The sequence below is a fragment of the Chiloscyllium plagiosum genome, unplaced genomic scaffold (assembly GCF_037043375.1).
Source record: "Chiloscyllium plagiosum isolate Xiang-an unplaced genomic scaffold, Cpla_swu_hap1 HiC_scaffold_2, whole genome shotgun sequence".
In the NCBI taxonomy this organism is placed as follows: Eukaryota; Metazoa; Chordata; class Chondrichthyes; order Orectolobiformes; family Hemiscylliidae; genus Chiloscyllium; species Chiloscyllium plagiosum.
This window is the reverse complement of record NW_028270140.1, coordinates 127,134,568-127,147,374: the sequence shown is the minus strand read 5'-3', so window position 1 is coordinate 127,147,374 and position 12,807 is coordinate 127,134,568. Positions and strand designations below refer to the sequence as shown.

General features: G+C 40.8%; 1 protein-coding gene across 1 annotated transcript in view; it reads left to right on the top strand.

The window, feature by feature from the left end:
- Window positions 1-12,807, top strand: part of LOC122557914 (uncharacterized) — a 116,703-nt gene that overhangs the window by 89,956 nt on the left and 13,940 nt on the right. The window contains exons 12-14 of the mRNA XM_087994025.1: window positions 2,733-2,848; window positions 7,827-7,896; window positions 8,886-8,985. Coding sequence (XP_087850151.1) covers window positions 2,733-2,848; window positions 7,827-7,896; window positions 8,886-8,985 — 286 coding nt within the window. The remainder of the gene's footprint in view (window positions 1-2,732; window positions 2,849-7,826; window positions 7,897-8,885; window positions 8,986-12,807) is intronic.

Sequence of the window (12,807 nt, the reverse complement as noted above, 5' to 3'; positions counted from 1 at the left end):
CTACTCTTACCTTGCAATACACTATACTGGAAGAACTAATTGAAGAAGATTTCACACAATAGAGGAAAATAAGAGCTAGGACCAGGCTGCTCAGCCATTTGATACAAACACGGCTGATCTCATCTCACCCTCAAGTCTACTTTCCTGTACGTACTCCATACCACTATAACCCATTGCTAATTAAAAATCTATCTCCATGTTGCACCATCCACCGCACTCTGGGGTAGTGAATTCCACAAATTCATTACCCTTTGAGTGAAGTCATTTCTTCTCATCTGTTTTAATTTTTCTCCCCCTTATCCTAAAACTATGATCTCTTATTCTAGATTGCCCTACAAAGGAAACATTCTTTCTGCATTTACATTATCAATTCACTTTAGCACTTTTACGTACCTCAGTTGGATTTCTTTCATTTGCTCTAACTCTAGGCCTCCTCTCCTCTCTCCTCTCTCCCCTCTCCTCCTCTCCTCTCCTCTCCTCTCCTCTCCTCTCCTCTCCTCTCCTCTCCTCTCCTCTCCTCTCCTCTCCTCTCCTCTCCTCTCCTCTCCTCTCCTCTCCTCTCCTCTCCTCTCCTCTCCTCTCCTCTCCTCTCCTCTCCTCTCCTCTCCTCTCCTCCCCCCTCTGTATAAGACAGATCCTTCATTTCTGGAATCCATCTAATGATTCTCCTCTAAATTGCCTCCAATGCAACTCATCCCTCCTCAATTAAGGGGACCAAAGCTTTACGATTTCTGTACGTGCTGCCTAACTAATGCATTGTCGCAACAACACTTGCCTACATTTGTACTCTATTGCTTTAGCAATAAGTGTCTAAATTCCATTTGTCTTCCTTATTATCAGCTGTAACAGTGTGCTAGTTTTCTGTGATTCATACATGAGGACATCCAGATCCCTTGACCTGGAAGCACTCTGAAGTTTCTCTTTATTCAGAAAATAAGTTGCCTTTCAATTCATCTGACCAAAATGGATAAACATCATACTTATTGAGTTAACATGCCAATTGTCTTTGCCATCCATTGTCTGTACTGTAATGTTTTCTGTGGAATTTCTACGAGTAACATATTTTACAACTGCAAAACATTCAAATGAGGAGATATCATGCACTGTTTGTCTTTGCCATTTGTTTTTGCACTTTTTGTATCTTTGATCAGTGTACAATTGTGAACTGTTACACATTTAATAAAACTGTTGTTCATCTTATGCACTTTTCCAGCACACTAATACTGATCTGCTTTGTCTGAGCTTGTGCCTTAACTTGAGTTCCTTTTTGGAATAGTCAATCCTAATTTTGCTATAGGGTTGGATTGCCATTTTGTCATCCTGTCAAAATCTTTTATGTTTTACATAGCATCTTTAATGTAAAATCATATTATTTTTCTAAGTTTCAAGGTTATTTTTGAAGTTTGTGCACAAACACCAACGTCCATTAATCTCTTGCTAATGTTTGTGCTAAAATTAAGAATTTAATAATAATAAAACTTAAACACTATCCATTTTACAATGAAATCAAACAAATGGCATCTGTAGACTTATGTTTTTCAGCACATTACTGAGTAAAATAGAACTTTTACTGGGGAACTTTGTTTCTAACTTTTTACAAAAGAGTCAGCCATTTTTTATTGGTCATGGTAACCCTACAATCAGGCTTCATACTCCATTATATATGTTTTGTCCTCTATGTGCCTTCATATCAAAGATTTACCCTGGTACTGTATAGAACTTGTAATGACCTGTGCTTCACTTCCCCCTTAGGAAGTACATTTCATATTCCCTATCCCTTACGTGGAAAAAAAAATGACATCAGTCGTTACAACCGGTGGCAACATTTCCATACAGGAATTGTAAAACCTCTTTGGATGCTCTTCATTAAGGAAAATTAAGTAATACAGAAATTGACAGATGACAGTTATCTCCTAGCAGTATGTTATTAAGGTCAACATTAATTAGACCATTTTCATTGTGTTGTCTGCTGATATCACACACTGGAAATGTAGAAATATTGAAATTTAACTTTGTTCTGACTTTAGAGAGGGCTGCCATGATAAAGGGGATGTTCATGTTTTGTAATTTGAGCTTCCTGTCTTCTCTTGCCTGAATGGAAATCCCATCCAAAGCAGATTAGTTTAGGATAACATGACATGATAAATTTCTTTGAGTTCGTCAAGTTTTAACTACATAGTCATCAAATAAAGACAAAACTGTGACTTACAGGAATTCATCTAGTGATGCAGAATTAATGCTACCATATCAGTGGTGTACCTCACCTGAGCTGTTAATGTTCTGCTGAAATGAGCTGCAACATTAAAGAACTAGTAAAAGCTGAAATAACTAAATCAGACTCAAAAGCTCAGCAGGTCTGGCAGCATCTGTGGAGAGAAAGCAGAGTCAACATTTCGAATCAAGTGACTCTTCCTTACAACTCAGCACTTCTGAGGAAGGGTCACTCGATCCGAAGTGGTAGCTCTGTTTCCATTGAAGAACCAGCAATGTGTTTGCTGTATGGCTGCAGTTTCTGCAAAGTTGGTGACCTTATTATCATTTGACCTTCATGCTGTCTCTAATATTCTGCTATGTAATCATGTGTTTTTAAATATTATTAAAAATTTCATCGAAAGCACCTGATTAGGAAATTAGTTCTACTTGATGTCTTTGTGTTGGTTAAAGGTTAGGTGCTATAATTTACACTTTTCTATTGTACATGTTTGAAATTGTGACAATTTGATTTACCTCAGATTGGTAACTGGAAGAATGTGACTGTGCTGTTCCTTCATTCCAACAAATTGGAGTACTTGCCTGAAGAAATGGGAGAGATGCAGAAACTGAAAGTCATTAATCTCAGTGACAACCGGTTGGTAATCCAGAATTAAGTGGCACTTGGCAGAAATGCTGCTGTTTTTCAAAATACCTTTGCCTATAGTTCAAGAGAATTTAAGGCCAGATTAAATGATTCATTATTTTGTGATTTTAATATTTCTAAGTATAATTTACATTTGTCTATGTATGTTCCAATTAAGCTTCCTTTGACTTTTTTTTTAAATGAGTTTAAATGGGATGTTGGGGAGAAAGTGAGGTCTGCAGATGCTGGAGATCAGAGCTGGAAATGTGTTGCTGGAAAAGCGCAGCAGGTCAGGCAGCATCCAGGGAACAGGAGAATCGACGTTTCGGGCAGGGCTTATGCCCGAAACGTCGATTCTCCTGTTCCCTGGATGCTGCCTGACCTGCTGCGCTTTTCCAGCAACACATTTCCAGCTTAAATGGGATGTTGGCTCAACTGTGCCACAATTTGTAGAGTAGTGAAATGTTGCAGCATTTTTTGAAACCGGTTGTATTTGGATATATCCATCCATAACACAAGTGAAATTCTGTTATGCAAGCTTGGAGGATTTTGATGTCCTGAGATTCTCATGGAAATTAATTATGTACTTGTCACTTAAATATCTCTGATTGTTGATAGGGAAAAATGCTTTTTTTGTCTTTGAAAATATGATGCTTCGAAGTGTGTAATAAATTGAACTTTGTGAATTTTTATATGGAGTACCAAAAGGTAGGATCACAAAGCATGTGATGTAAAGAGACTCTGACCCTCAAGCCCATTCTTTAGGGCCTTGTGTGGAACAAATTACCAGTAGAATTAATTTTACAATTTAACCTGAGTTGACACATAATTATAGAAACAAGTGGACCTTATTCTGTCACTTTACAGAGTTAGTCAGGTGCACATCTGTGTTGGTAAAATAAACAGAAATTGCAAGAAAATTTCAGTGCAGTATCTGTGCAGAGGAAATAGAGTTAGCATTTCAGGTACAGTGACCTTTCTTCTGAAATTCCCACACGTGGAAACCATCAAGTGATAGCTCAGGCATTATTTTAAACTCTCTATCTGCCCAGCAAAAGAAAACCTCCAAGAACCCTGTACACTGGAAATCAGAAACAAAAACCGAAATTGCTTGGAAAACTCAGGCCTGGCAGCATCTATAGACAGAAAGCAGATTTAGTGTGTTGGGTCCAATTCTGAAGAAGGATCACTCGACCCAAAATGTTAATTGCACTTTCTCTGCACAGATGCCGCCAGACCAACTGAGTTTTTCCAGCAGTTTCTGTTTTTGGATTTGCCCAGATTATTTAAGCAATGGCTGGCGGAAGGCAAGCTTCAGCAATCATTGCAGTCAGATTAATGTGTCTCACAAAAACGAACTGCATACTTTTGTTCCCCTGTACCACTTTTAGTTATTTTAATGTATTTCTAAGTAAATATTCATTATCATAGATGAATAAAGTTAATCCCTCACTTTATTGTACACCATTCTTACTGGTGCTGCAATAGTTATTCTGGGGACTTGTAACTGTTTGTAGGAAAGTGACTATTCCACTACCTTTAGGGGAAAAAAAACTGGTACGGTAGCGCCTCGACTTACGAACTTAATCCGTTCCGGATCCCGGTTCGCGAACTGAATCAATTTTTCCCATTGTTCGGATAGCATAAGAATGCTTGGACGTAGCAACGCACGCTGTTCACCGCGCACGCGTCAAAGACGAACTGATTGAGATCACGCGGGGCCCGAGAGCTTTTGCATTCAGCAAGCGTGTAGCAAAGCAGAACAATGAAACCATGTGGTCACACACGGGCTTTTTGCATTCGTCCCTTCGTTTGTACCTTGAATTTCATACATACGTTGAAGAAAGATTTTACGTACAATCCTGTTTGTAAACTGATTTGTTCGTGAACGGGGTCGTTCGTATGTCGAGGCGCTACTGTATTTCATTGGTATTCAGTAATGATGGTCGAGCAAAGAACAGCATATATTCGAGATAACTGATGATTTGTACAAAAGGCAGCAAAAATTTCTGATTTCCAAGATGATGGCCACACTTATATCATTTGATTGGTGGGAGAGGCCCAGGACTTATGAGGCGCAAATGCCATGACTGAATGCATTTACTAATTACAGTCTGTTGTGCTATAAAGCAGTAATTCTGTTCTTGTGCAACCCCGTGTTATAAGAGAATCGCATAATAGCAGCACCATTTAAACTTATGGGGCTGGAATTGCATTATAATCAATTTGCCAATCACGTTATAGTGAATTTGCATTAACAAAATGCACATTATAGCAGAATGACCTGTATATTATTACAGAATAAATTGCAAAAACTGCAAGTTAAAGAAATTGAATAATGCAAACAGCATCCGATGGTTTGATGGAATGTGTTCAGCTGTTCAAGTTTCAACCGGCTGTACCGTTCTCAGATAATAGCTGTAATTTGGATAGTGACAAATGTACTTGCTATTCTAAATATGAAACAAGTTTTAGTTGCTTTTTGTAAATCTACAATAATGAGTAGAGTGGTTTATTTTTTGATTATGTTTTTATTATCTGTCTCAATTTAAGACTGCTATTTTCTGGGTCAGTAGATTAAGGTGCAAAGATGAGTTAGTAGAGTGATATGCTCTTCCTGTCAGATCTGGGAGATTAGGGAGAGTTTCCATGTTACTGATGATTATGTCTACAGTAAGTATGTTTGGTTACGAATCCTGTTGGATTGCATGGATTGATTGGAGCAGCAGTTAGAGGCAATGAAGAATTTATAGGAGTTGGGGGTGTGATAGATGGCAGTTGCAGGGAGGGAGATAAACCAAAGATGCAGTCAGGCAGATGGATGACCTCCAGGAAAGGTAGGATAGGAGATGAAGGTAGTGCAGGAGTCTCCTGTGGCTATCCCCATCTCAACCAAGTATGATGTTTTGGAAAATGTTGGGGGTGATGGATTTTCCAGGGATGTAGCACTACAGCCAAGTTTCTGGTACCATGACTGGCTATAATGTAATGAGGGGATGTCAGGTTCCAAGAGAGAGATTGTGATAGGGGACTCCCTAGTTAGAGGCACAGACAGACATTTCTGCGGCCAACGGCGAGACATCAGAATGGTGTGTTGTCTCCCTGGAGCAAGGATCAAGGATATGTGAGAGAGAGTGCAGAATATTCTGAAAGGAGAGAGGGACCAACAGGAAGTTGTTGTACACATTGTAACTAACCACACAGGAAGAGAAAAGGATAAAATTCTGAGGAGAGGCTTTGAGTTTGGAAGATTATGAAAAAATGTAGTTCATTCTTTTGGAAATCATGTATCACTAACTTGATTGAGATTTTTGAAGAGGATTCATGAGGGCAGAGCAGTAGACGTGATCTATATGGACTTCAGTAAGGCGTTCAACAAGGTTCCTCACAGTAGACTGGTTAGTAAGGTTAGATCGCATTGAATACAGGGCGAACTAGCCATTTGGATACAGAACTGGCTCGAAGGTAGAAGGCAGAGGGTAGTGGTGGTGGAAGGTTGCTTTTCAGACTGGAGGCCTGTGACTGGTGGAGTGCCACAAGGATCGGTTCTGGGTCCACTATTTTTCATCATTTATAGAAATGATCTGGATGCAAACGTAGAAGATATGGTTAGTAAATTTGCAGAAGATACCAAAATTGGAGATGTAGTGGACAGCCAAGAAGGTTATCTCGGTGCCATGGGCTTTTGATCAGATAGGTTAATGGACTAAGGAGTGACAGGTGAAGTTTAATTTAGATAAATATGAGGTGCTGCATTTTGAAAAGGCAAATCAGGACAGGGCTTATACACTTAATGGGAAGGTCCTGAAGAGCATGGGACCTGGGGGGGGAGAATTGCTGAACAAAGAGACCTTGGAGTGCAGGTTCATAGTTCCTTGAAAGTAGACTCACAGGTAGATAGGATAGTGAAGGTGGTGTTTTGTATGCTTGCCTTATTAGTCAGTGTATTGAGTATAGAAGTTAAGAAGTCATGTTGTGGCTGTACGGGACATTGGTTGGGCCACTGTTGGAATACTGTGCAATTCTGGTCTCCCTATTACAGGAAAGATGTTTAGATTAGATTAGATACTCGACAGCATGGAAATGTGAAACTTGAGAGGCTGAATAGATTAAGGCTGTTTTCCCTGGGGCATAAAGGGCCAAGGGGTGGCCTTATAGAGGTTCGGAAAATCATGAGGGGCATAGATAGGGTAAATAGAGAAGATCTTTTTCTTGGGGTGGGGGAGTCCAGAACTAGAAAGCATAGATTTGGATGGGAGGGAAAAGTTTAAAAGGGACATATGGGGCAACTTTTTCAGAGGTTGGTGCGTACAGAGGAACCTAGATTATCCGGTATTCAATTATCTGAGTATCAGATTGTCTGGCAAGATCCCAATGCTCGGCTAAACTGTTATCCAGCATTCTATTAATCTGGAATTCTATTAACCAAACAAAATACTCCCCGTGTCCTTTGAATAACCAAGATTCCTCTGTATATGTAATGAAATCTGTGTATGGAATGAGCTACCAGAGGAAGTGCTGGAGGCTGATACAATTACAACATTTCAAAGGGATCTGGATGGGTACCTGAGTAGGAAGGGTTTAGAGAGCTGTGGGTTAAATGGGACTATGTTTATTTAGGATATCATGGACATGTTGGACTGAAGGCTATGTTTCTGTGCTGTAGATCTGATTCAATGGTGCATTACCTATTCAATCAATGCTAAGCCATCCTGCAATTTTTAGAAACACTTCCTTGAAGATCCATCATGTTGTTAAGTTTCACAACTTGGAGTGCCTTGTAATCTTTGGATAGTCTGTCACTTCTGTGTGTTTTCTGTTCGATTGTTTTGTTGCTTGACAGAACTGTGTCTCTGAAGTAATTAAATATCCACCCACATGCAAGTTTCAGGATACTATTATCACAACATTTGATTTAGCCTGTAATTTACGTTGTGAAGTAAATTACAGTTTTCCTGTTAACTGACTTACCTTAATTATATTTTTGTAGATTAAAGAATCTGCCATTTAGTTTCACAAAACTGCAAGAGCTAACAGCGATGTGGCTGTCTGAAAACCAGGTGAGTCACAGAACCCAAATTTTAAAATGCACCCCTGGAAAATTAGGACAAGACTAGAAAATTATTTTCGGTAAGTTTTCCAAGAAAGGTCAGTGAGATTTACATGTTAAAAATAGATGTGACCTGCCTCTCCATAAATCTGTCTTCATTCTAGCAGTTTTCTGTATTCTGCTGAAAGTCCTCATTATATTTTAGGTCTACATGTTATTGGATAATACTTTTCATAATAATGATTTGATATGGATATTCTAGGGTAGTCTCCAAAATAGATTTTGTTTTCATTATTTTACAGCTAGCTTTTATATTCTTAATAGCTGTCTTGCTTTCCAAACCTAGTACTTTTATAATATATAAATCAGCTCCTGACTGTCATCAGCTCCACATGAACACCCACCCACTGGGTATTCTTTACTCTGTCATCCTCTCTTCCAACCCCCCACCAGCCCACCTTTCTGTGCTGCTCAAAGTTTCTACAGTTTCACTATAACCACTTTGCTGTTGAATTCCATGCCTCAATTAATAGAGACAATTGTCGCATATGCCTACTTAACTACTTGCCCTGCTACCTTGAGGGCTGTTGGGTATACACGTTTAAGCTGTCCTGATGATGTCTTTCTTGCAATCTTTCATCCTACATATTTCTTGTTGATCACTCTTGCTGTGACAGCTTGAGTATCCTCTTCACCTGGAGTAATTATACCACTGTCTGTGAACTGAAATATGCTTTTAATCATGTATTTGCTCAGGGGTTTGTGAACAAGGACAAATTGGCCAGGGTTCGTATTTTTGATTATTATCCAGTAAGCTCTTCTGGAAGTGAACACTTAGCCACACTAACTCTGAGGCCAAATGGCTCGCACTGTCCATTTGCAATGGCAAGCTGAGTGAAGTTCTCCAGGACCATTACCTGCAGAATCTCGTTCGGTTTTGGCCTTCAGGCAAGGGAGGAAATTGTGGGAAAAAAATCAACTTATTGCTTTCTTTTGCAGTCCAAACCACTTATTCCTCTTCAGAAAGAGGTGGATCCTGACACACAGAAGCAAGTCCTCACCAATTACATGTTCCCTCAGCAACCTAGGACGGAAGATGGTACGTTTTGCTAAACTTTTGGGCATCCCAGTTGATGTCTGAAAAAGTTTCAACTTCTCTCAGAAAGACTTGCATGAGAAACAAATGTTAAAACTGTTCTTCACATTTAGATATCATGCATCAGTAAGTAAATTGCCTGGGTGGACATATATGTATGAACCCTGAGTGTGTCTTGGCAGGGGTTTTTCATTGTCTATCCCCATAATTGTATGACAGAGTGCAGAAAGAAGCTAATTCAATCTGTCATGTCTATGCTGGCCCCTTATCGAATTAATCCCTTTCTCCATCTTAAAATAAATCACTCAGTATTTTATTTAATTTCCTTTAGAAGGTTAATATTGAAAGTGCTTTCACCGCATCTTTAGGGATTATCATAACCTTCTGCATTTAACGAGGTAAGTCTCAGCATGATGCCACTCTTTTGCCAATCACCTTAACTCTGTGTCCTTTACTTACTGATGTGTGTTGGTAAAAAGGTAAATGTTTTGGTGGTGTTTGGATGTTAATCTGGCTACAGTGATGCCAAAGCTGCTAAAATGTTGGTATCATTTGCATCCAGCCAAGTCTATGTACCAAAACACTCCTGACCTCTGCCTTTTACAGGGAGGATAAATATTGGGAGACTGAGATGAAATTAGTCACCGCGATATTCCTAGTATAACCTGCTGTTATGGCCAGAATGTGTTTGATCCAGGTCAGTTTCTGGTCAATGGTAGGCTCTAGGATATTCAGCAATAGAAATGCCATTGCCTGCCTTGAGAAAATGTTTAGATTCACTCTTGGAGATCTTCATGGCCTTGCACTTGTGTGTCACAACTATCACCTATGTGTTGGCCAGGTTTGGAGCCTTAAGCGTACAGGTGGCCTTGGTACCTGAGGATTTGCAAATGGTGCTGAACATTGAGCAGTCAGTGAACTTGTTCAGTTTTGACCTTAGGACAGAAAGAAGCTCATTGGCAAAACAACTCAACTCAAGTTGATTGGTCCTCATACACTATCCTAATGAACTCCTGCAGCGATTTTCTGTGACTGATTTGATTGATTTCCAGTTAACTTGATCATTAAGTCACTCTTTATTTACATAGCACAGTACACTGGCTATGACCAGCCAGCTCTGAGTCAGTCCCCTGGACTGAGGAGATTCTAAATCCCCAATTATATATTTTTTTCCTGGTTATAATTTTGTTAACATTAATAGCTGTATACAGAGAAACAGCAATTTTACAAGCAGCAAAGCCAGGCCCCAAGCCCTACCGTTCTTCAATTTTTTTCAGGGAAATGAGGACAAACCTCAAATCCCACTTTCAATCATCACAAAAGAAAAAAGTACATACAAGACAATCCCATCAGATAATAAGTAGTGCATAGAATACAGACCCACCCACCCCCCCAGGATCAGTGGTTTTAACTACAAGATTCGGTGGTTGAGGTTGCTCTTGGAGCAAAGTCAGTTGTGGTGAGAGTTGATAGAGGTAGGCATACGTAGGACAGGCTTAGACAAGGTAAACAAGGAAATGGATGGCATGAGGACAACGGGATGCAGATGTAAGATTCTGGACAAGAGAGACAGGGGAATGTGAGGAGGAATGTTCTTGGCAGTGTGTGGTCGTGGCCTTGGACTCTGTCTACAATGGTGGTCGAAAGGAAAACATTTGACAGTTGTAATAAAAAAGATTGGATGGCCAGTTAAAGGAAATAGATTTGCCAAGCTACTGGGACTGACTGACACTCTGAGGGAGGTCTCCATGTGGTGTAAACAATTCAATGACCCTATAATTTACAAGTCAGAGAGTGCTTTATGATGCTTCATTATTGTTCCTGACTAAAATTCTAACTTTCGTAGAGAAGAAAGCATCCTTTTTTCTGTTCCAATTTAGTTCTTTGAAAGAGAGCTGCATGTGTCTGCTATTGCCCAAACCAGGCATCTTTGTGGCCTTGACTTAAGACACAATTTGAATTGAGTTGCTACATTGGCATGCACAGTGAGCTTATTTTCTTTAACTTGGTTTTGAATGCACTTCAGAATAATGAGATGAAAAGCTTGAGTTGAAAACAACTGCTTGAAGTAATTTTAGTCGATTTTGATCAAGGTTTTAGGGGCTGTGGAACCACTACATAGCTTCCTCTAAAACAGCCGACCCCATACCAAAAATATACGAAAACTGCTGTGGTTCAAAAACCTTGTGCAGTGGTTTCGGCAGGGAAGGAGAAAAAGGATCTGGCATGATGTTTAACAAATGAAGTGAATGGAGTGGCAAGATTTCATTTATCCCCAGTAACATCCCTCACCTCTGAGCAAAAGGAAAACTGTAGATAATAAAATGTTGTTTTGTTTATTACACCTATTAAGACAGCACGGATGAATTTTATGAATCTTATAGTCACAAAATTGTTTGGCCGCCAGGGTTTAAATATTATCTGTTAACCCACACTAAAACATAATATGGGGTTACAAATCCATTTTGCGGAGAGCCTTTTCATACCTTCCTCTGATACCTGGACTGCTCAACTAATGGTTTTCATTTTTGAAAGGGACGAAAATCCCAAAGTCCCACAGTAATAAGTGAAATTCCATAAAAATTATGTTCCATAAGAGATGCTGCGTTGCAACAAGAGCTCCAGCATCAGAGCGGCACGGTGGCACAGTGGTTAGCACTGCTGCCTCACAGCGCCTGAGACCCGGGTTCAATTCCCGCCTCAGGCGATTGACTGTGTGGAGTTTGCACGTTCTCCCCGTGTCTGCGTGGGTTTCCTCCGGGTGCTCCGGTTTCCTCCCACAGTCCAAAAGATGTGCAGGGTCAGGTGAATTGGCCATGCTAAATTGCCCGTAGTGTTAGGTAAGGGGTAAATGTAGGGGTATGGGTGGGTTTCGCTTCGGCGGGTCGGTGTGGACTTGTTGGGCCGAAGGGCCTGTTTCCACACTGTAATGTAATCTAATCTAATCTAATCTAAACTTGGTAATCTAATCTAATATGGGTGATGGAAAATTAGTAAGAGTTTTGTAAATTGTTCTTTATGACAGGGATATGGTTGGATTTTGTAGATTTGATCTGCAAAATAAAAATTAAAGCAGCACAACTTCAATCATTTCACTATTTAGGTTTTTATTATTATATCAGTTTACTCCATGCTTTATTCAAGGTGGACTGTTGTTTATAATGATGTTACAGCAAAAATAGATCCTCGATATCAGCTTTTCTTTCTCCCTATCATACTATCATCCATTCCTTTGCTCAACTGTTTGCACACTCTCTCTCTCTCTCACCCCCCTCCCCCACCACACTCACTCTCGCCATCTCTCTCACTCTCGCCATCTCTCTCACTCTCGCCATCTCTCTCACTCTCGCCATCTCTCTCACTCTCGCCATCTCTCTCACTCTCGCCATCTCTCGCACTCTCGCCATCTCTCGCACTCTCGCCATCTCTCGCACTCTCGCCATCTCTCGCACTCTCGCCACCTCTCTCGCTCTCTCGCCACCTCTCTCGCTCTCTCGCCACCTCTCTCGCTCTCTCGCCACCTCTCTCGCTCTCTCGCCACCTCTCTCGCTCTCTCGCCACCTCTCTCGCTCTCTCGCCACCTCTCTCGCTCTCTCGCCACCTCTCTCGCTCTCTCGCCACCTCTCTCGCTCTCTCGCCACCTCTCTCGCTCTCTCGCCACCTCTCTCGCTCTCTCGCCACCTCTCTCGCTCTCTCGCCACCTCGCTCGCTCTCTCGCCACCTCGCTCGCTCTCTCGCCACCTCTCTCGCTCGCTCTCTCGCCACCTCTCTCGCTCGCTCTCTCGCCACCTCTCTCGCTCGCTCTCCTCGCCACCTCTCTCGCTC